At 50.2% G+C, this 22,295-nt stretch overlaps 1 protein-coding gene across 12 annotated transcripts in view; it reads right to left on the bottom strand.

The window, feature by feature from the left end:
• PLA2G6 (phospholipase A2 group VI) overlaps positions 1-22,295 on the bottom strand; it is a 92,289-nt gene that overhangs the window by 31,318 nt on the left and 38,676 nt on the right. For 9 of the 12 annotated variants that reach the window (XM_044940873.2, XM_044940871.2, XM_044940870.2 and 6 more), the window contains 8 exons: positions 21,736-21,894; positions 19,900-19,978; positions 17,832-17,995; positions 16,077-16,227; positions 3,956-4,092; positions 3,400-3,554; positions 2,102-2,269; positions 1,498-1,571 (listed from right to left, as the gene is read on the bottom strand). In XM_044940873.2, the coding sequence (XP_044796808.2) occupies positions 1,498-1,571; positions 2,102-2,269; positions 3,400-3,554; positions 3,956-4,092; positions 16,077-16,227; positions 17,832-17,995; positions 19,900-19,978; positions 21,736-21,894 (1,087 nt within the window). Of the gene's footprint in view, positions 1-563; positions 1,346-1,497; positions 1,572-2,101; positions 2,270-3,399; positions 3,555-3,955; positions 4,093-16,076; positions 16,228-17,831; positions 17,996-19,899; positions 19,979-21,735; positions 21,895-22,295 lie in introns of those variants that run through there. The other 3 variants (XM_025282872.3, XM_025282875.3, XM_044940872.2) reach the window with 3 other exon arrangements.

The following is a 22,295-nucleotide window of genomic DNA, read 5'->3' as shown; positions in this document are numbered from 1 at the left end:
ACCTGCCTACACTGGGCAGGGCTCACCCTACTGGGTTTGAGCTGTGCAGTGACCACCCTGGACCCTCCCTGACAGCCCCTCCCTGCGGGTGGAACACACCCACATCTCTTCACTGTTCTCAGCCCCTTCTCTTCCCTGAGCCCCTCAGACTTGCACCCCAAGGGCTGAAGCTCCCACCTCTGCTGCCGCCCGTACCCCCTTCCTCCACATGCTGGAGACGGGGCGGCATGAACCTGGGAGTCACACAGGCCTGAGGGCACAGCTGCTCACTCGCTGTGTGACGGTGCCCGAGCACCTTGCCCTCTCTGGGTCTCAGTCCCTCTTCTAGCAAGTGGGGCTCTCCCTTGCCCTCCACTGTGGGCCAGGCGGGCCTGGCTGCTGCCTCTGAACACCCTCCAGGCCGGTTTGGGGGAGACTTAAAAGGAAGAGGTGTCCCTGCCCTGGGGAGCCTGGGAAACAGAGCTTCTGTCCTTCCAGCGTGGACCCAGGCGTTTGACGGTCAAGGCTGAGGGGGGCTGGTGGGTGGGGGGCACTCACACCACACTCACACACACAACACAGGCCAACGGGAATCAAACCGTTTATTTCACGCTTAGGGGCTGTCCCCTGGAGCCCGCTCTACACATAAATCACTTCCTGGCGGGAGGAATAACTGAAGTCACAGGAGCGACCTTTGAGAGCCGCGGAGAGCTCATGGGTGGGGTGGCTCTGAGCGGGAGGATGGCTGGGGTGTGCAGAGGGGCAAAGTCGAATGGGACACCCCACTCCGGGGTTCCCTCCTGAAGGGGCAGTGATGGCCTGTTTCTTGAGCCCCACCCCAGGGGAGAGGGCCGAGGGTGGAAAGGGTTGTGCAGCCCCAGGGACCAGGAGGAGCCTGGGGCCCTTGGGGAGGCCAGGGCTGGGCACAGGCCCCGGCACCCTTAGTGTTTGACCCTCCAGGGCAAGGGGCCCGAGGGCCGTCCTTGGCGGTTAGGGAGTGGCCAGAGTGAGGCTCGAGGCTTTCTAAACCTGGAGTGACACAAAGTGCCAGGAGGTAAGGACCGAGGGGGACAGAGGCCAGAGGACCAGCCTCAGGCCGGAAGCCCGGCACCCCCAGGCCGGGTCTGTGGACCCAGAGCTGCCTGGGCCTGGCTCTGCCCAGCAGTGGCGTGGTGGTGGTAGGGGGAGCTGGGGGAGGGGGGATTTGGGGGCCTGGCAGCCTCACGGCGAGAGCAGCAGCTGGACGAGCTTCTGGAACTGCTCCCGATGCTCGTAGATGTAAACCTCAGTCTCCCAGAGGGCGTTGACCAGCACTGTGTCATTGACCTCATCTAGCATGATGTCCGTCCCCAGCTGGGGGTTCAATCTGTCCGGGGCAAGGAGGAGGGGTCACGACCCCAGGACACTCGGCCCAGGTCGGGGGACAAGAGCTAGGACTGGGGTGGGCTTGGGACACAGAGCAGCCTCTTGGGGAAAGGGACAGTCCAGCCTGGGGGCTGGGGCCGGCCGAGCCCTCACCTGAAGTACTGGATGCCGACCATCTCGCACCAGGCCTGGGCCCGGTCCACGGCCCGCCCATCCGGATCCGTGCACTGGTGAGAAGAGGCCCCTGTGAGTGCTCAGCCCATGCAGCGCCCACAGCCCCTGCCTGGGCTCCCCAGGTTCCAGGGTGGCTTAGCTCCCAATCAGCAGGGTGACTGGACAAATCCCACTGCTCTGTGCAGCAGCGCCTGTCCCAGCTACGCAATCAGAGGGGCATGGGCTGTGGCCGGGACAGGTGGCTCAGCAGGGTCTAGGGTTGGTGAGCGTGGAGGGGCTGAGTGGACAGGCCTCCATCTCCCGGCCCCGTTAGCTTTTGTCCATCTGACATTTTGGGCTTCCACATGGGCCGTGCGTGAAGGAAAGAATCCTCAGCTAAACAATAACTGAAAACCCCGCTGCAGGTGGTCACCGAGGGTCCTGCCAGCACTGAGACTCTGTACTGGGGATCCCCCCTCCTCTGAGCTGGCTAAGGAGGGTCCACAGAGCCCTGCCATCTCCCTGACACCCAGGGTTCCCACAGGAAGCCTCATCCTGGGGCTGAGACCCCGAGGGGAGTGGGCTGGGGAGAGGCCATACTCACACAGTCCACCACCATCCTGCCCAGTTCCTTGGCCCCAAACACAGTCTTGGCCAGTTCCCAGGGGTTGCTGGGTCGGAAGACGTCCACACAGGTCACAGGCACCTGCGGGGACCTCCCTGTCCCCAAGGAGACGACAACGGACAGCTTCTTCACCTTGCTGTCCTGACCCTGTGGGAGCAGGACAGGTCAGAGCGGGCCTTCCCCTTGGTGGACCTTTCCACAGATGGGGACACCCGGGGTAGAGGATGGGGGACAGAACTCTGATGGCAGAAGCACAGCTTCTCCTTTGCTTTGCTTCTCCTTTGCTCCTCCTCTCCTTTGCTTCGGAACAAGTTCTGCTGCCTATCTTCTGGGCGACCTTCGTGACCCACCTACCCAGGCTCCTCATCTACCAAGACAGGTGCCATCTGAGGACCCTTCCCCATCTCACAGTCTCTCAGCGATTCCCTCTCTCCCTGCCCTTTTTCATTTGGCCTCTAGAGGGCACTCGTCTCTCTGCAGCTTGGGGCTGCCTCAGGGGCTTGGTGCCGACCGCAGTGACAACCACAGCCAGTAGAGATATAGGACACTCACGGTCAGGCACTGTCCTAAACCCTTTGCAGATAAGAGCCCGTGGAAGCCTCACAACAGTCCCCAGGCAGTGGCTGAAGTGAAGCATGGGCAGAGCCAGGCCCCACACTGCCTCTCCTAACATGCGTGGGCCTTGCCCGCCTCTGCACTAAGCTCCTTGGGCTCAGGGCCGCTTCTTTTCCTCCGGATCACTGACTCTGCACTGTCTCCTCCCCAAAGGCCTTGGGATGGGCTTCCTTCCTCCGTGAGCCCTTTCTGAGCCCCCAGGCCTCTGGGGGCGGGGGATGCTCCTGGGCCCTGCACCAATCTCTGTCACAAGCATTTGAAACACTTGGATGGTGTGTGCTTGTTTAGGGACTGTCTTCCCTAAATGTGAGCACCCCAAGGGCAAGCGTGTGTCTCCAGGCCGGGCAGTGTGGCCAGGCCTGTGACTGGCAGGGACTGGTCTGCATGCTGTCCTCCCCACAAACAGCAGATGCTGTTAACTGATCATTAACAACCTTCACCACCTGGTCTGGACTGCACCTCAGAATCCCTCTTAGCACAGTGCTTTGGGCAGACACCAAGCAGGTTCAAGAGTGAGATAAAATTGCTGTCAAGGGCACAGATGAATGATCACATGAATAAAAGACATTTGCTCTCCCAGGAGTCAGTCCGTAGTAAGACTTGCAGAAACAAACTGCCATGGGTGGTCACATCCAGCTCCCCCAACCTGCGGTGGCTCTCACCTTGCGGATCAAGTCCTGGTTGTACTCATGGATCTCGGTCATGGCGTCCAGCGTGGGGTTGTTGGCCAGCAGCCCGCCATCCAGGAAGCGCCCATTGGGCCGGAAGTAGGTGGGGGCTGCCCCACTGCTTCGGGCTGCCCGCCACACCAGCTGCTCTGGGGGTGGGGGAGGAGAGGGTTCAGTAGCACAAGAGATGTTGCATTTCAGATCTCAGGGTGTGTGTGTGTGTGTTGCATTTTAGATCGCAGGGTGTGTGTGTGTGTGTGTGTGTGTGTGTGTACACGTGATGCTGTGTGAAGATGGAGAGGCTGGGGACGCTTCAGAAACAGGACGGACAGGCCATGCTTGGCGGAAGGTGGGGTGCAGCCTGCCTGAAGCCTGATGGCTCCCCGGCTCTGCCTGCCCTCAGCTGATACACTCAGGAGGGCAAACCAGGGCAATGGGCGGGATGGCGGTGGGCTGGGGGTGCCTGGCAGCCAGGCTGCGTCTCCCACCCACCACCTTGCAGCCTCTCGGGCCAATCACTTCCCCCAGATGCATCAAACATGGTTTTCACCTGAGGGATGCGTTGGAGGCTTGAGGTTAGTGTTCTGGCTGAATCGAGGCTCCCGAACACACTCTGGAGCCTCATAATTCCGGAAGAGATGCAGTTCAGCTGGCTGCCGGTCGGACAGCGTCCCTGTGAGCATCACCCTGGAGAAACAAGGAGCAGGACGCTGAAGCCACCGACCCACCCATCCTTGACAATCTACCCTTGGCAATCCTTATCCAAACTGCCCACGCACTAATCCTGAAACCCAGCGTTTCAACTTCTGGGAACCCATCCTAAGATGCTCGCACACATGTGGGAGATGGGCACACACTAGGCTATTAATGACCTTAAAGCAAATGACTGCAAACAACTAAATGTCCATCAGCAGAAGGGTTCGATACACTGAGGTTCAGTGGGTCTGTGTTGCTGGAGAACGGCTGTCAGCACCAAGATTTATGTTTAAGTGGAAAAAGCAAGGTTCAGGATGGTGTGTGTATGTGTGTGCGTGTGTGCTAAATGGCTTCAGTGGTGTCCAACTCTGTGACCCCATGGGCTGCAGCCCGCCAGGCTCCTCTGTCCCTGGAATTCTCCAGGTAAGAATGCTGGAGTGGGTTGCCATGCCCTCCTCCAGGGGACCTTCCCGACCCAGGGATCAAAGCCGCGCCTCGTGCACTGGCAGGCAGCTTCCTTACAACTAGCACCACCTGTGAAGCCCACGTGTAATACGCCACTACTTGTTTAAAAACAAACCCCAAAAGGCCCCATGTACCTATTTGCTCCCTTTCCACCTCTAGAGGGTCAGACAGTAACTCTGGAAGGACCCGTGTAACAGTGAGCGGCCTCTGGGGCACGGGACTGCTTGGGGGCTGCAACTCCCAGACTGGAGTCAGGGGAGAATTTTCAGCGTGTCATCTCTGATACTTCATCAGTGTTCTACCATGCGAGTCTGCAGTCTGTTAAAGAAGACTCCTAACTGTCTCAAGAGACAGACATTCTTAGATACCGAGGGGAGTGTAGACTGCCACAACCCCCCGGAAACTAGTATGTATTCAGACCTTTACAGATGTCCTGGCTCTTTGACTTGGGAATTCCATTCTGGAAAATTTAGCCTAAAAGAATAATCTTAGTTACAATGAAAGCTTTTTGTTTAAGGCTATTCATGCAGAGTAATTTATTACAGTGAAAAATGAGCGGCCTACATGGAAAGAACAGGAGGGAGTGTCTAAACAATGGAATGCTTTGCAGCCATTTCAAATGGCTACCAAGGAGTTCAGTCTTAACACCGAAATGTATTTGTTACACTGAAAAATATAAAGAAAAGGGAACAAAAAAACTCTGCATAGGAAAATAAGATTAGTTTTCCACTTTGAAGAATCTTGTGGAAAGGTTATTCGAACGTTTCTCCCACTGAACAAAAAACTAATGTTGGAAAAATTTTTTTAAAAAAAATTAAATCTTAAAAGCATAGAAGATCTGACAAGGTAGAAAGGTAAGACCAGGATAAACTAAGGATAAGCAAAAACCGAGAGAGGTAAAAGGAGCACAAACCCAGCTTTGACCTGAAGGCAGACACCAAACTGTCAATCTGAACTTCAATTGAACTGCTGATGGTCTCACTGGGCCAAATGGACAGAAGTCAAAATCCAGGGTTCACCAAAGGTTAGGGATCTAATGGAAGACCCTCCCCACATTAGATTGTAACCCCAAAGGACTACCCACCTGGATAAGGGTAAACCAAAAATAAACCTGCCTCCTTCCCACTCCTGGAAGCTGTGAGTAAAGTTGCCTGGCATTGAACAAAGGAAGGAGAAAAAAAATCCCTGAAAATGTATAACCACAAACGAATCCTCCTGCAGATCTGTAGACTAAATTCACACCACCTGGGGGAGGGGGGAGTTCCAAAACCTTCATGCCAAAGATTTAGTTACAGTGGCCCTAGATGGTACTGTACATGGGTACCTGGAAGATACCACATAAAGAGAGAAGATACCCTCATTCTAAGCTCCATAGAATCTGCATATATTATATCTCAACATTAAGGAATACCACACAGTTTCAAAAATGATGAAGAGGGGGAACATCATGAAATAAAACACCATGGATGAGAATAAGCATAAACCAACACAGACAGCAAAACTACTTATATAGACAGCAGTTATTTCAATCCTGAGACAAAGATTATAAATCAGCTATGCTTATAACGTTGAAAGACATCAAAGACAAGCTTGATAATATTTTCAGAGAACAGAAAACCAAAAGTAATGGCCTATAAGATTTGAAGATAAACCAAAGAGTACTTCTAGAAATTTAAATAAATAAATACTTGAATTATTTAAATGGAAAATCAGGTAATGTTAAAGAGAGAATTAGTGAATTGGAAAATAGGTAAGAAGAAATTAACCAGAATCCAACACAGATAAAATGAAAGAATATATAGAAGAAGTTAAAAGACATGAAAGACAGAAAAGCTCTAACATGTTTAATTGGAGTTCCAGTAGGAGAGGCAAAAGAAATTTAGGCAGAGGCAAGGTTGAGCAGATAATGACTCAGGCTTCCAGAACTGAGGAAAGACAGCAATCCAAAGATTCAAGAAGGCCAAGAAATCCAATGCAGGATAAATTAGAAGGAATTCATATCTAGATACAGCATAGTACAACTGTAGAGCACCAAAAACGAATAAACACATAAATAATAGCACCCAAATGAAAAAGACTACTTACTTTCAAAGGAGCAAGAGTTAAACTGAAATTGACTTCACCAGTGCAACAATGGATGCTAAAAGATATAGAATGCTATCTTTCATGTTCTTCAAGAAAACCACCAGCCTAGAATTCTATACTCAACAAGAATAAGAGAGAAAGGAAAGAATGTTCAGTTGATGAGGGTGAAATAAAATTAGTTTTAAACGGTGAGGATGAAAAACACCTATTTTCAAACAACTCTGCTAGTGGAGAATTCACTTCCAGCAGACCATCTCTATGGGAAAAACAAAAGAATGTACTTTAGGCAGAAGGAAGGTGGTTGCAGGAAAGACTGTAAAGCAAAGATGTGATACACATATATACACACAGATACCCACACTCATACACATACACACATACATACCCAACGGTGTGCTGAAGCCAGCTCATACTGGCTTGTGAGAACCTATTGCTAAATCTCATGGGCTGGTTGTTAAAATGTTGGTGGCCTGAAATCAGCCATAGTGGGAGTATTATCACCATGGGAATTGGCAAACAGTACAATCCAGGGTTTTCCTGCTAAGAGGTCGAGTTCACCAGTGCACTGCTCTTGCTGCTGCTGCTAAGTCGCTTCAGTCGTGTCCGACTCTGTGCGACCCTACAGACGGCAGCCCACCAGGCTCCCCCGTCCCTGGGATTCTCCAGGCAAGAACACTGGAGTGGGTTGCCATTTCCTTCTCCAATGCATGAAAGTGAAAAGGGAAAGTGAAGTTGCTCAGTCATGTCTGACTCTTTGCGACCCCATGGACTGCAGCCTACCAGGCTCCTCCGTCCATGGGATTTTCCAGGCAAGAGTACTGGAGTGGGGAGTGTACCACTAGATAAATATAAATAAACATCAACTTCAAAAAACAGTATCTTGTGAAATTTTTTTAAAAAAGATAGATTTAAAATACAGAAAAGTCATTATAAATAAGATAGGGGAAAGAAAATAGAATTAAACATTTAAAAATACTTGATTATCTGAGGGTATGGGTAATGGTATCAATTAAATTTAGACTTTTATACTACACACTAAAAAAAAAAAACCAGAAATGAGTGCATAAATTTCAAACTATTGAGATTGGGGTGCAGGGTAATGATTTACTATTCAGTAAATCCAAAAGAAGGCAAGAAACACAGAACAAAATAGGATGGCATATGTCATCTCCAAAATATGAGTAATTATGTCAATATAAGGAAAACAACAATTGGGAAAGACTAGAGATCTCTTCAAGAAAATCAGAGATACCAAAGGAACATTTCATGCAAAGATGGGCTCGATAAAGGACAGAAATGGTATGGACCTAACAGAAGCAGAAGATATTAAGAAGAGATGGCAAGAATACACAGAAGAACTGTACAAAAAAGATCTTCACGACCCAGATAATCACGATGGTGTGATCACTGACCTAGAGCCAGACATCCTGGAATGTGAAATCAAGTGGGCCTTAGAAAGCATCACTACAAACAAAGCTAGTGGAGGTGATACAATTCCAGTTGAGCTATTCCAAATCCTGAAAGATGATGCTGTGAAAGTGCTGCACTCAATATGCCAGCAAATTTGGAAAACTCAGCAGTGGCCACAGGACTGGAAAAAGTCAGTTTTCATTCCAATCCCAAAGAAAGGCAATGCCAAAGAATGCTCAAACTACCACACAATTGCACTCATCTCACACGCTAGTAAAGTAATGCTCAAAATTCTCCGAGCCAGGCTTCAGCAATACGTGAACCGTGAACTTCCTGATGTTCAAGCTGGTTTTAGAAAAGGCAGAGGAACCAGAGATCAAATTGCCAACATCCGCTGGATCATGGAAAAAGCAAGAGAGTTCCAGAAAAACATCTACTTCTGCTTTACTGACTATGCCAAAGCCTTTGACTGTGTGGATCACAATAAACTGTGGAAAATTCTGAAAGAGATGGGAATACCAGACCACCTGATCTGCCTCTTGAGAAATCTGTATGCAGGTCAGGAAGCAACAGTTAGAACTGGACATGGAACAACAGACTGGTTCCAAATAGGAAAAGGAGTACATCAAGGCTGTATATTGTCACCCTGTTTATTTAACTTCTATGCAGAGTACGTCATGAGAAACGCTGGACTGGAAGAAACACAAGCTGGAATCAAGATTGCTGGGAGAAATATCAATAACCTCAGATATGCAGATGATACCACCCTTATGGCAGAAAGTGAAGAGGAACTAAAAAGCCTCTTGATGAAAGTGAAAGTGGAGAGTGGAAAAAGTTGGCTTAAGGCTCAACATTCAGAAAACGAAGATCATGGCATCTGGTCCCATCACTTCATGGCAAATAGATGGGGAAACAGTGGAAACAGTGTCAGACTTTATTTTTCTGGGCTCCAAAATCACTGCAGATGGTGACTTCAGCCATGAAATTAAAAGACACTTACTCCTTGGAAGGAAAGTTATGTCCAACCTAGATAGCATATTCAAAAGCAGAGACATTACTTTGCCAACAAAGGTCCATCTAGTCAAGGCTATGGTTTTTCCTGTGGTCATGTATGGATGTGAGAGTTAGACTGTGAAGAAGGCTGAGCGCTGAAGAATTGATGCTTTTGAACTGTGGTGTTGGAGAAGACTCTTGAGAGTCCCTTGGACTGCAAGGAGATCCAACCAGTCCATTCTGAAGGAGATCAGCCTGGGATTTCTTTGGAAGGAATGATGCTAAAGCTGAAACTCCAGTACTTTGGCCACCTCATTCGAAGAGTTGACTCATTGGAAAAGACTCTGACACTGGGAGGGATTGGGGGCAGGAGGAGAAGGGGACGACAGAGGATGAGATGGCTGGATGGCATCACTGACTTGATGGACGTTGAGTCTGGGTGAACTCCGGGAGTTGGTGATGGACAGGGAGGCCTGGCGTGCTGCGATTCATGGGGTCACAAAGAGTCGGACACGACTGAGCGACAGATCTAATCTGATCTGATGTCAATATAAATGGATCAATCATATAAACTATTAGATTAACTATATGAAGGTTCTGATAGTCAAACCAAACAGCTAAAGCAGACAACTAATTAGATAACTTAAATATATTACTATGCAATAAAATCTATAAATAGACAACGCATAGATAAGATAAAGAACAAATCGAACTATATAGGCTACTTGCAAGAAAGACATCTAAAACATAAGGACCAAGAAGGTTGAATTAAAGCATACCATACCAGACATACCATGCAAATATAACCATGAAACCTAGTATAACTAACATCAGGCAAAATAAACTTTAAGGCAAAAAGCATTCTTAGAGATAAAGAAAGCTACTTCAATCACCAGAAAGATTCATAGAATTTTAAATTTATATGCACTTAATCACACAGTATCAAAATATTAATGTAAAAGTTGACAGAAAAGTCAAAAGACAAATTCCCAGACTGGAAGATATTATCTTTCTCAGTAACTGACAGAAGAAATGGACAGAAACATTAATACAGAAACTGAAGATTTAAAACTTTTAAATAAATGTTCCTAGCCAGCATGGGAGAAGGCAATGGCACCCCACTCCAGTACTGTTGCCTGGAAAATCCCATGGATGGAGGAGCCTGGTAGGCTGCAGTCCATGGGGTCGCTAAGAGTCAGACATGACTGAACGACTTCACTTTCCCTTTTCACTTTCATGCATTGGAGAAGGAAATGGCAACCCACTCCAGTGTCTTGCCTGGAGAATCCTAGGGACAGGGAAGCCTGGTGGGCTGCCGTCTATGGGGTCACACACAGTCGGACACGACTGAAGTGACTTAGCAGCAGCAGCAGCCAGCATGACTTAATCAACATGTATAGATACTGGCATTCAACAAATAAAGAATCCATATTCTTTTAAATTATTCATGGAACATCTATAGAAGCTGAATGTAGAAGGCCATGAATCAAGTGGCCTTCTAAAAAGGACTACTTGATTCGTGGCCAAAAGGACCAAAATCAAACACAGCACGTCCTCTGACTACAAAGCAATTAATAATAAAAAGATAACTTGTAAATTCCTAAGTTTAGAAACTGAGAAATGCCATTTATTAATAATAATCACAATGGTTAAAGAATAATAGTAAAAACTAGAAAATATTTTGAACTGAATAATCATATTCTAAATGCACTTATGGGATATAATTAAAGAAGGAAAATGTTTATTTCTTTTTTTGGTTTTTGGCTGTGCAGCACAGCTTATGGGATCTTAGTTCCCCAACCAGGGATTGAACCCATGCCCCCTGCAGTGGAAGTGTATAGCCCTAACCACTGGATTGCCAGGGAATTCTATGGAGGAAAATGTTTAGATTTACAAACACACACACATATAATATGCATACTTATACAGTACAAGAGAAAAAAAGGCCAAAGAATCAATGAGTAAGACACTTATTTCAAGAAGTTAAAAAAACCCTAAAACAGCCAAATAAACTTTAAAAAGTACAAGAACCAATAAATATATGTACAGAAATTAATGAAACAGAAAATGTATATATAATAGAGAACCAATAAATAGCCCAAAGTTACTTTTTTGAAATACTAATCCAATTAAAAAGCTGGTAGTAGCAAGACTGAAAACATGAAAAATGGAAGTGTTAATCATCAGGAATGAAGAGGGCCATAACAACGTGCTGCAGGCATTAAAGATAATAAGAGAATTTTTGGACAACTCTATGCCAACAAATTTGAAGATGTATATGAAATGAACATATTCCTAGAAAAATGTAACTTAACTAAAACTAACTCAAAAAGACATTTGGAAACCCTAAATAGTCTTATAAACATTAAAGAAATTGATTCCACCATTAAAAATTTTCCTACCAACCAAACTCCAGTACTAGATGATTTCACAGGTAAGTTCTACCAAATATTCAAGGAAGAAATAACTCACTATTATATGAACTCTTCTGGAAAACAGAAAAAAAAAAAAAAAGAGAGAGAGAGAGAGAGATACTCCCTTGAAATCAAAACCCTGCAACCTAAAAATGGGAATAAACAGGTCAATCTTACTCATGAAGATGGATACAAAAAGCCTAATGAAATATGAGCATAGAGACACTTCCCTGGCGGTCCAGTGGCTATGGCTCCGTTTGCTCTCCCAATGCAGGGGGCCCAGGTTTGATCCCAGGTCAGGGAATTAGATCCCACATGTCGCAACTAAGAATTCCCATGCCGTAACTAAAAAAAAAAGATCCTGTGTGCCACAACTAAGATCCAACACAGCCAAATAAATAAATACATATTATATATATACTTTTTAAAAGTTAGCATATTTGAGTGATTTGAGCCCGTAAGAATCCTCTCTGTAAAAGGCACCAGGAAGTGAAAGCAGAGATAGATATGATTACGACTGAGCGACTTTCACACACACACCCAGGTGCACAGCAGCATTATTCACAGCAGCTAATAGATGGAAACGAACCCATCAAAAGATGAATGGATAAAGAAAATGTGGTCTATAAATGCAACAAAATATTATTCAGTCTTTAAAAACATGGAAAATCTGTCACATGCTGAAATATGTATGAACTTTGAGGATATTATGCTAAGTGAAATAAGCCAGTTTTAAAAAGGCAGACACTGTATGGTCCCACTTACATGACGCACTTAGAGGAGTCAACTCATGCAGACAGGAAGTAGAATGGTAGATGACAGGGGCTGGGGAAGGGGAGGAATGGGGAGCTGCTCTTTAATGGGTACAGAGTTTCAGTTTTACAAGAAGAAAGAGTTCAGGAGAGTAGCTGCAGGACAATGTGAATATACTTATCACTACTGAATTGAAAAGTAGTTAAAGGTGGAGAAGGAAATGGCAACCCACTCCAGTATTCTTGTCTGGAAAAGTCCATGGACAGAGAAGCCTGGCGGGCTGCAGTCCATGGGGTTACATGACTGAGCATGTGTGCATGAGGGTGGAGGGTGATGGGTTGGTAGTAATAAACTGGTGGAACTAAAAAAAGAAAAAAAAAAAAGTGGTTAAAGGGAAAAAATGTTTAAGAGTTAATTTTATGTTATATGTATCTCGCCACAATTAAAATTTAAAAAATAAATGGTATTTCTAAATGCAAGTCACAATTAGAAAATGAAATGTTTAAAAATGCATAATTTACAGCAGCACAAAATATATGCAGGTACCTAAGGATAACACATGCGTAAGATCGCTATAGATAAAATTTTAAAACTGTACTAAGAAACTAAAAACAAATGGAATGTTTTCCTATATTCTCTAATTGGAAGACTCAGTGTTTTAATGTGTCAATTCTCCCCTAAATAAGTTTACAACAAATCATTATATCTAAAATAAGCGACAGGATCCCACTGTATAGCACAGGGAGCTATGTTCAATGTCCTGAAATAAACCATAATGGAAGAGTGCGTGTGGGTGGGCGTGTATAGCTGAGTCCCTTTGCTGAATACCAGAAACTAACGGAACACTGTAAAGTAGGTTTAGCAGCAGTCGTGGTGTAGCTTTTCAGTCCTGACTCTCTGCGACCCCGTGGACTGTAGCCCGCCAGGCTTCTCTGTCTGAGGGATTCTCCGGGCAAGAATACTGGAGTGGGCTGCCATTCCCTTCTCCAGGGGATCTCCCCGACCCAGGGATTGAACCTGGATCTCCCACATTGCAGGCGGATTCTTTACCATCTGAGCCACCAGGGAAGCCCCAAATATACTTCAGTAAAAGAGTAATCATACAGACTCATGTAATCACAATAAAAATCCCAACAGGATTTGCTTTTCTGTAGAATTTGACAGTCTGATTCCATTGATATAGTTTCTATGGAAGTGCAAATAGCAACAAGTAACCTGTATGCTACACAGCACTTCTACGTGCTAGGTGCTTTTCTCATAAACATAACGTTTTTACTTTTCATGAAAGCCCTGGGAAGCAGGTGGTATATTATTTCCATTTTTGAGAAAAGGAAACATCAGAGTCCATGCTCTTAACCACTTCTCTAAAGAGCCTCCAAGAATAGCCCTGAAGAAGGACAAGGTGGGAAGCCCTGCTATAAACTTGCTGTACAATTAGGACTCCGTGGTCAAAAACAGACCCAAGAAGGATCAAGGCCTGCAACATGGAGGGAAAGACAGACTTTTCACCAATGAGGCTGGGGGAAACTGTTTGTTCATGTGGAAAACAAGAAATTGGATCTCTCCTGATATAAAAATCAATTCCAGGTTGCTAAAAGACCTAAGTTAATAAAAGACTTTGATTGATAAAAGGCAGAACGAGGGAGCTTCACGACTAGACACAGGAGACAAACTTCCTGCTTCCAGTTAGAAAGGGTTATTGAATGGATAGGAAAAGCACAAGTCATAAAAAGTAAAATATTTATAAATTCTACTGCTTTAAGAACATCTGTTGATCAACAAAACACTGTAAGGAGAGTGAAAAGACAAACCTAGAATGGGAGATTCCAAATCCATGTATCCATCAAAGGCCTAGGTTTCAAAATATAAAAAAGATAATTAGGAAGCCTCACAACCCCCAAATCACCCAACTCAACTGTGCCAAAAATGAGTAAAACACTTGAACAGGAACTTTACAAAAGAAGAAATCCAGATGGCCTTTAAACATATGAAAAGGTGTTCAACATCACTAGTTAATCAGAAAAATGAAAATTCAAACCAACAGAGACAGCACCTTATAGCCTCCCCCAGTTTATAAAGATATAAATGTTACAAAGATAAATTGCTTTGACAATCATCATTGTTAGCAAGAATGCAGAGCACCATGCATGCATGCTAAGTCACTTCAGTTCGCGACCCTATGGAGTAGCCCACCAGGCTCCTCTGTCCATGGTATTCTCCAGACAAGAATACTGGAGTAGGTTACCATGCCCTCCTCCAGGGGATCTTCCCAACCCAGAATTTTGAACCCAAGTCTCTTAGGTCTCCTGCATCGGCAAGCAGGTTCTTTACCAGTGGCGCCACCTGGCAAGCCCATGTAGAGCACCAGGTACTCTCAAACATGCCTAAGGGGAGTGGAAACAGAAACCAACACTTTGAAAAACCACGGGGTAGAATCAAAGGGTTGAGGCCATGCCTCCTCCAAGACTTGGCAGCTCTACTCCTAGGCATGTGCCCCACAGGGTCAGAAAACGAGGCCCAAAATGTCCACTGAAGACTCAAGAGGTCCAAACAGGAAAGAACCCAAGGGCCCATCAAAGGTGTTTGGAGAAATAAACCATGGGGGTGTAGTCACATGAGCAATGAGAATGAATGAAGCACAGAGCTTCACCCAACAGCAGGCACCAGGCTGACCAATGTGGCATTGAGGAAAGGAAGGATAAAACGCAAAATGATTCCATCCAAACCCAGAGACAGGCAGGACTGAACCATGCTGGAGCCTGCATTCAGGTGCCGGAACTAGATAGAAGATCTGGGAAATCCAGTTCACACCAGTCAAGATAGCAGTTACTCTCGTGGGCGGTGGGGAGAAGGAGCTGTGATGGGGGCAGGGCACACATTTTGGCCTTGGCTGGTGGTCATACATGGGTGTCTGCTTTAGATTTATTCACAGAACTTTTTAATGTACTTTTCTAAATGTTCTATTTCACCATAAAATAGAAAAAAAATGTCTAGGATAAAATATACAGAAAACATTTTTCAAAACATTATCTTTCACTTAATAAATCATGGATGATATATTTCCTGTTCTTTTTACTTTCTGTATCTTCCAAATTTTCTTAAAAAACTATGCATTATTCTTAAATGGGAAAAAAAAAAAAAAAGCTTTATTATGAAAAGAAATCCTCCTAACCCTCCAGAGCTTGCTCACACCTCACTTCCTCCAGGAAGCCCTCCCTGACCACTTTGTCCACAGTCCCTTCTCCCCTTCTTGGTCCCACAGAGACTCAGTTGCTGAACACTTTTCAGGGGCCTGCTCTGGGGCAGGCATTGTGCTAAATGCTGGGGCTACAGAAAAACATGACAGTCACATTCCTGCTTCAGGGAGCTCACAGTCTGGCAGGCAAACGTGGCATGAAGCAGAAAATCAAGTAATTCCAGGATGGAAAATAAATACTACAAAGAAGTGGAGGTACTGAAGGTTCTTCTGGAACCTCTTAAGCACATGGTACTTCGCATGGTTGCCATTTTTTTAGGTCAGTTATCTCCCAATCAGATCATAAGCCTTCCCACCTGATGGCTGCATCACCACATCACACACACACACACACACACACACACGCACGCAGAGCCATGCTCAGCAAGTATGTGTGTGATGGACGAGAATCAACCGGCTCTGACCCAGGGATGTGCTGTGTGGATGGAAAAACACCAGACATGGGCGGAAGGTGTTCTGCACCTGTGTTCCCCAGCACCCCCCACCCCTCCCCGCTCAGCTTTTATCAGACCAGGGCAGGGAGGCTTCTGCCCCAGGAAGGGCCAAAAGGGGTGCATGGCTGGCACCCAAGCCATCCACGTCCCACCCGGGAGGCTTACTTGGGCTTCTTGACGTCCGTCATCTTGGTGTGCTCTCCAAACTCCCGCTTCAGGAACTCCTCCAGGGGCCCCGACTCGTAGGGCCGAGAGCCCCGGAAAACTTCATCCTTCATGCGAAAGTACACACCACGCATGTAGGCCATGGACTTGCCTAGGAATGAGGAGGGCGGAGGTGGGGAGAAGATGCAAGGGCTGCCCTGACAGAGGGCCTGGCACAGGAACTGGGGCTGGGAGGGGGCACCGACTGAGCCGGGGCTCCTGGGACCCTCCTCTGCAACTTCCCACACAGGCAGAAATCCCCTTCAGCGGCCCCATGGCTTGGTACTTAATTTTATATTTGTAATTTGTGTTTTTTCCTTTAATGATGGGCCCCGAAAGTGTAAAAGCTTATACATCTAGATCCACCCCATCTGTCACAGAATAGAAGGACCAGCCCTGTCCCGTGAGAACAGACAGTGTCCCGGGGCAGGCTGCACCTCATGGGACGAGGAAACCACTAAGCACCCCTCAGTCAGGCCAGGGGTGCACAAGCAGGGGACTACAGAGGTGGGGGCTTCTGCCCCCTGGAGAGGATAAACTAGGCGACTTCTCAGATACCTCCCATAGCCCCTGGTAGCCTGAAGACCCTGGATGGGGGATAAACATCCCCTGAAGAAGGACGTGACCCTCTCTGGAGGAGAAGTGAGGACCTGCGCCCACTCTGCCCCACCCCCAGACCTCATGACACCCCACCCCCCGGGCAGAGGCCGGCCCTGAACTGGCCCTTATCTCAGGGAAAACCAGAGAAGGGACATGGGGCCCCAGAGGTCGGGAAAAGAGGTCCCAGCAGCTGCTGGCTGACAACCCTCCTCTGCCCGGAGCTCCATGGACCCTCCTCTAGGCCACTTCCTGGGCTGGCCGTGTCCCCTGTCCCCCCACACCCTGGAGGCCACAGCCTCCTCTCACAGTGAACACCTAATGCCCGGGGGCTCCCTGAGGTGGGGCGTGCTCTGTCCTGCCCCCTGGCACCAAGCACAGGCCTGGCTGATGTCAAGGAGGGGGAGGGTCCTCTCCTGGTGCCTTCAGGTCTGGAGGACGAGTTGGAGGGCCTGGAACCCGACCCAGGCAGGGGTGCTGAGATAATTCCTGCGGGGTGGAAGCTGGCTCTAAGAGGGCCCTCTATAGGCAGCATCGCGCAGCCAGACAGAAGCTCCATGAACGAGCCATCGCGTGACTTGAGTCAAGGCCTAACCCAAGGTCTGTCCAGCAAGCAAAGTGCCGCCATCACCTCGGTGAAGCTGCAGTGAGAGCAGACTGCCTGTGGCCGTGGGATGTGCTGGCCTGGGAGCCCTGGGGACTCCTAGGCCAGCACCCCCTGGGGTGGGCTGCGTGACTTAGGGCCACCCCTCTCCCAGCGCCTCCATGTCCCTGGGGTAAAGTGAAGTGCGCAGACCAGGGCACCGGCATTCGTGACTCAAGGTGGCTCCTAACACTGAAAGGGAGGGGACCCAGCTCTGTCCTCTGCAGCTAGGAGGGCATCACCGTGGCCCACCCTCAGCCCTTCTCCTTCCAGCCTCAGACGCCAACACCCTCTACGCCACCCACCCACCACCCACCCCCCCTCCCCGCCCTCCGCCCCGCTCAAACCGACAGAGGCCTTTCGGGTCCTCCCCTCCTCCATGACCTCTGCAAAGCTCTGAAAACAAACTCAGCCAAATTGGAGGGCCGGTCTCAGCCCCCCCCCATCCTGCCCCACAGCCCAGGGGCGGCCCTCACTGTGCAGGATGGCCAGGGCCAGGATGCCCCCGGTGCTGGTCCCCGCCACCCAGTCGAAGAGATCCTTGGTGGCGATGCCCGAGGCCTTCTCGATGGCAATAAGCAGCTGGATGATGACGAGGCCTTTCACGCCCCCTCCGTCCAGGCAGAGCAGGTGGTCGTGGCTGTGGTGGGAACAGCAGTGTGAGAGAAGAGGGTCCTATTACAGCCGGCACTTTGTGGGCCGTGTCCCTGAGCATCTGCCCAGTGGCAGCAGCTTGAGCCCTGGAGACCAAGCCCTGGAGCTCACGTGCTACGGGGGCTTGGGGGTGGGGGCCAGGGGTGGGCAGCACAGTCAGTCCAGGAATAAACACGGGACTTTAGGAGACCAGAGGTGCAACAGAAAGAGGATCCAGGCAGGTAAGGGCAGCGGGGGGTGGGTAAGACCTTCTGGCCAGGTACCACCTCAGCAGACACCTGGGTCTGTCTCCCCCACAGCTGGTAAATGTGGGAGTATGTGACACCCGCCTCCGGGCTCCCTCATCTTTTCCTGGACAAGCTGCCCAGCCCTGCAGCAAGCCCGGAACGTGGCGGAACAGGCTGTGCTGTCGCTGGAGGCCTGGGGGACCCTTGACCAGGGAGGCTGGAGAAAATGGGCAAGAGACCCTTCTGAAGATGTAGGGCTGGCAAAGGCGGGATCAACCCGGAGGAAGCAGGGCTAAGCTCTGCATCTCGCAGACCAGCGCGGGGAGGGCCCCACAGGCGTGTCCTGACCCTTTCCTCACTCCTCCTCTGGGGGAAAGGGAGGCTCCTGGGGCTGTGCAGACTCTCCTGGCCCTGCTGGAGCATCTGCATCCTCCCTCCTCTCACTGGAAGGGGCCTGTTGGTCTTCCCTCGGGTACCCCTCGGCCCCTGCACTGGTGGGGGGGTGTGTGTGTGTAGGGGTGCAAGGAGGGAAGTGTGAGAAGGCTGCTAGAGCAGGCGCACTCCCAGGGTGCATGTTCCAGGGTGGCTGAGGAAACGAGTGGGCTACAGCTTCTGAGGGGAAGCCGACCCTTCAGAGGTGAGGCGGAACCACCGATACGGCCGCCGGGTCCCGGGAGCCGGGGCTGCCTCTGCTTCCAGGAGGGAAGGGCCTTCCCTGCAGGGGCGGCCACAGGGGTGCGGCTAGGAGAGAGCCCGCGGGGAGCAGAAAGGGCACGGACTGTGGAAGCCCCGGGCTGCTCTGATACCGACTCGGTGTGACCTTGAGCAAGTGACTTGCCCTCACGTTCTGCATCTGCCAAGCGAGGTTACTAATGAGTGCCTCCCGAGGAAGGCTGTTAGGAGCACAGGATAGTAAAAAAAAAAATAAAAACAAAAAGAGAGAACAGATGAAGTGAAAAGTGAAAGTGACGTCACTCAGTCGTGTCCGACCCTTTGTGACCTCATGGACCATAGCCTACCAGGCTCTGTGGTCCATGGGATTTTCCAGGCAAGAATACTGGAGAGAACAGATAAACCACCTCTATTATTAAAGGGAAGGGTGGAGACAGCACAGCCGAAAGGAGGTATGTTTGTCCTGGGAACTCGCTGAGCTGGTGGGCACGGGTCCTGACAACCGTGGTCACCAGGGACTGTGTGCGGGGACAGGGTCTGGGCCTCGCTTTGCACCCATCACCCTGGCCTGCCTCCTAGAACGGGGCTGGGTGGACAGCAGGGGCTTGGGACACCAGCCCTACTCCTACTGGCTGTTGGAGGGAGGGAGGGTAGGGAGCGGGTGGCATCGGAGGGAAGCAGGCTCAGCACTGATGCCACTGAGGGCTCTCTCCAAAGGAGATCTGGGCCAGCTCCCCCAATGACCTGGGACGGGGTGGGGAGAGAAGGGACAGGACCACAGCCAGCTCCATCGTGTGACCGGGAGCCTGCAGGGCGATTGATGAAGCAGACCCAGGTTCTCTGAAGACTCAGTCTATTTGCTGTGAACTGCAGAGGGCGCGAGCCACCTCACAGAGCCAGATGCAGACTAGACAACAGTCCCAAGCCCGCGAGAGGCCTTGCATGTGTGCACCGCCTGCCCCCCCCCCCCCGGCCCATCCCCAACACTCACGTCCGCTTCTCATCCCTCATGGAGCTCAGGATGAAGGCTGGCTTCCGGGCCCGGGAGATCTGAGTGATGTCCTGCAGTTCTGTGGGGCACAGGGCAGGGTAGGCAGGGGCCAAGCAGGTGCTGGTCCCCCCTCCAACGGGTCCTGGGGGCAAACCTGGAGCTGTGCCCTCACCCCTCTGTCCCTGGTGGGAACATCTGCCTCCTACTCCCTGCAAGGGCTCTTCATCTCGGAATACAACTGGCCCCTTGGGGAGCAGGGGGCTTGGAATGTGGAGGGGACCCCATTGCTCTGGGCATGGCCCCCCACCCTGCCTGGCAAGCTCTCGATTTTCCTGTATTTTCCCCCCAGAGCCCCGAAGCACAAGCACCCCTGCCCTGTGTGCTGTGTATGCACTTCACACAGCGTTTCTTCATGCATGCCAGCCGGTGCTGTGGACAACCACCTTCTCCAGAATCCTTATCCCCAATTTACAGATGAGGCTCGTCTAGCCAAAAGGGCTGAGTCGAGACATTCCCCGGGGTTCGACTCCCTGAAGGAACAGAGATAGCCCGACTGCTTCCCAGACGCCTCTTGTTCTGATCCCAGGTCTGGAAACTTCCTCAGCGGCCTCAGAGCGGTGCCCTCACCCGCAGCATGCATGTTTTGCCTGGGTCTGAGGCCCACCCCGTGCCCAACAAATGCATTAGCTGCTCTCCTGACAAGCAGCCTGGCCCTGCAGGGACTCGTCATCCAGATTCTGACAGGCCGTCCCACCGCTGTGCATGGAGTCTTAGAAGCAGCGAAGCAGGACAGCAGGCTTCCAGGCAATGTGTCTCCCCCTCACCAGGGCAAGGGGCCAGAGTGGACGAGATAAGCACGAGCCTGGCCGGGAGAGGTGGTGGACAGAGCGCCAGGGAGCATGACATGCGGCTGAGACAAAGGAGAAGAGGGGACTAGAGCTGCATCTAACTCAGGGCACAGCGGGCCCTGTGGCTCCTCTAGGCCCAGGGCATTACCCATCTGATGCCGCGCCCCAGGCCCACCATCCGGCCTGGCTTGGGTGACTGATTGCCTGTAAAATTGAGAGAGAATGATGGGGGTGGGGGGCGGGGAGGAAGGGTGGCGGGGAGAGAGGCAGAGCCAGAAGGACTAACTGTGGCTGCCCGCTCTGCCCTGTCCTGAGTTCAGGGTTGGCCAGGCTATCCTGTCTAAAGATGCTGGTGTCTGATTCCCCAAGAGTTTAAGAATAGTGCCGGCTTGTGAAGGATCCGTCCCTGGCTGCCCTGTTCAGGGAACCCCCACTCCTAAACAATCCAGGGTTCAGGGTGGGCTGGGCCCACAGGAAGCCCAGAGAAGGTCTCTGCCTCTTTGGGGGCTGTCTCCATGGATACCGAGGATGCACAGGGGCAGATGCTAATTGCCTGGCCAGTAGGTCACTGAAGGGGCTGGAAGAGGAGCACAGCGGCCCCGGGCCTGATGGAGATGCAGCAACGTGGCGGAAAGGCTCCTGGTAGAAGCCAGAGAACCCCAACAGCCCTGAGCCCCCAAGAGTACTCCTCACTGCCCACCTGAGCTCCCAGGGCATAGAGAGGTCAACAAAGTGCCCACCTTATAGGTGTCCAAGGAACCCTGTCAGAGGAAATGGACCACAGGCCATTAGCCAGGGACCCCACCAGTCTCCGGACTCTATGCATTGCTGGCTGCCCCCCAAAGGCTGACAAATGCTGCCCATCGCCCCTTGCTTCCTTTAACAACCTCTTCCCTGGGCCCCATTTCCTTCTTTCTTTCGGGATTGCCTGACCCAGGGACCTGGGAACCAGGTGGAGAGGCGGGGGCATGGGAAGGGCCAGGCCTACCTAGGTTGTTTAAGCTGATCGGTGGGGGATGAGATCTTTCCATGGAGAAGGAGGGAGCTGCCGCGGAGCACTGCTCCGTTGAAAACCCTTGCGTGAGTGGGAAGCGGTAGTCGGCCCCCACAGTTCTCAGCAGAGTGAGGAGCGCCTTCCTGGTGACGACTTGTCATGTATGGGGAGGGGGAGATGGCACAGGATCAGAAACTGACCGGATGCAAATGAGAGGTCCTTTCTGCACCTGGTCCCCCATCCCAGGCCACCTGGGGGGGTCGGGAGTGCCCTAGAGCCTGCCCCACCCTGACACAGCATGTGGACTCTAGTTTGTTACACCCAAAGCAGCTTCTGGGGTCTCAAACTTGGAACATGGATGAGAAGGTTGGTGTTTGAGGAACCCCCTCTTTCCCTTCTACACCAGTCAAGAAAGCAGGACTCCCACCTCCATGTTGAGCAATTCTCAAGGCTTTCAGAGCTCAACAGGGATGAACCAGCCAGTGGGTATCTACTCCCACCTACCGGATGGGATCACTGAAAACGCACATGCGCACGCATGCACGCTCGCTGGA

This window comes from Bubalus bubalis, chromosome 4 (genome assembly GCF_019923935.1).
Source record: "Bubalus bubalis isolate 160015118507 breed Murrah chromosome 4, NDDB_SH_1, whole genome shotgun sequence".
NCBI lineage: Eukaryota > Metazoa > Chordata > Mammalia > Artiodactyla > Bovidae > Bubalus > Bubalus bubalis.
The sequence above is the reverse complement of the archived record's forward strand: the minus strand, read 5'-3'. Positions and strand labels throughout refer to the sequence as shown.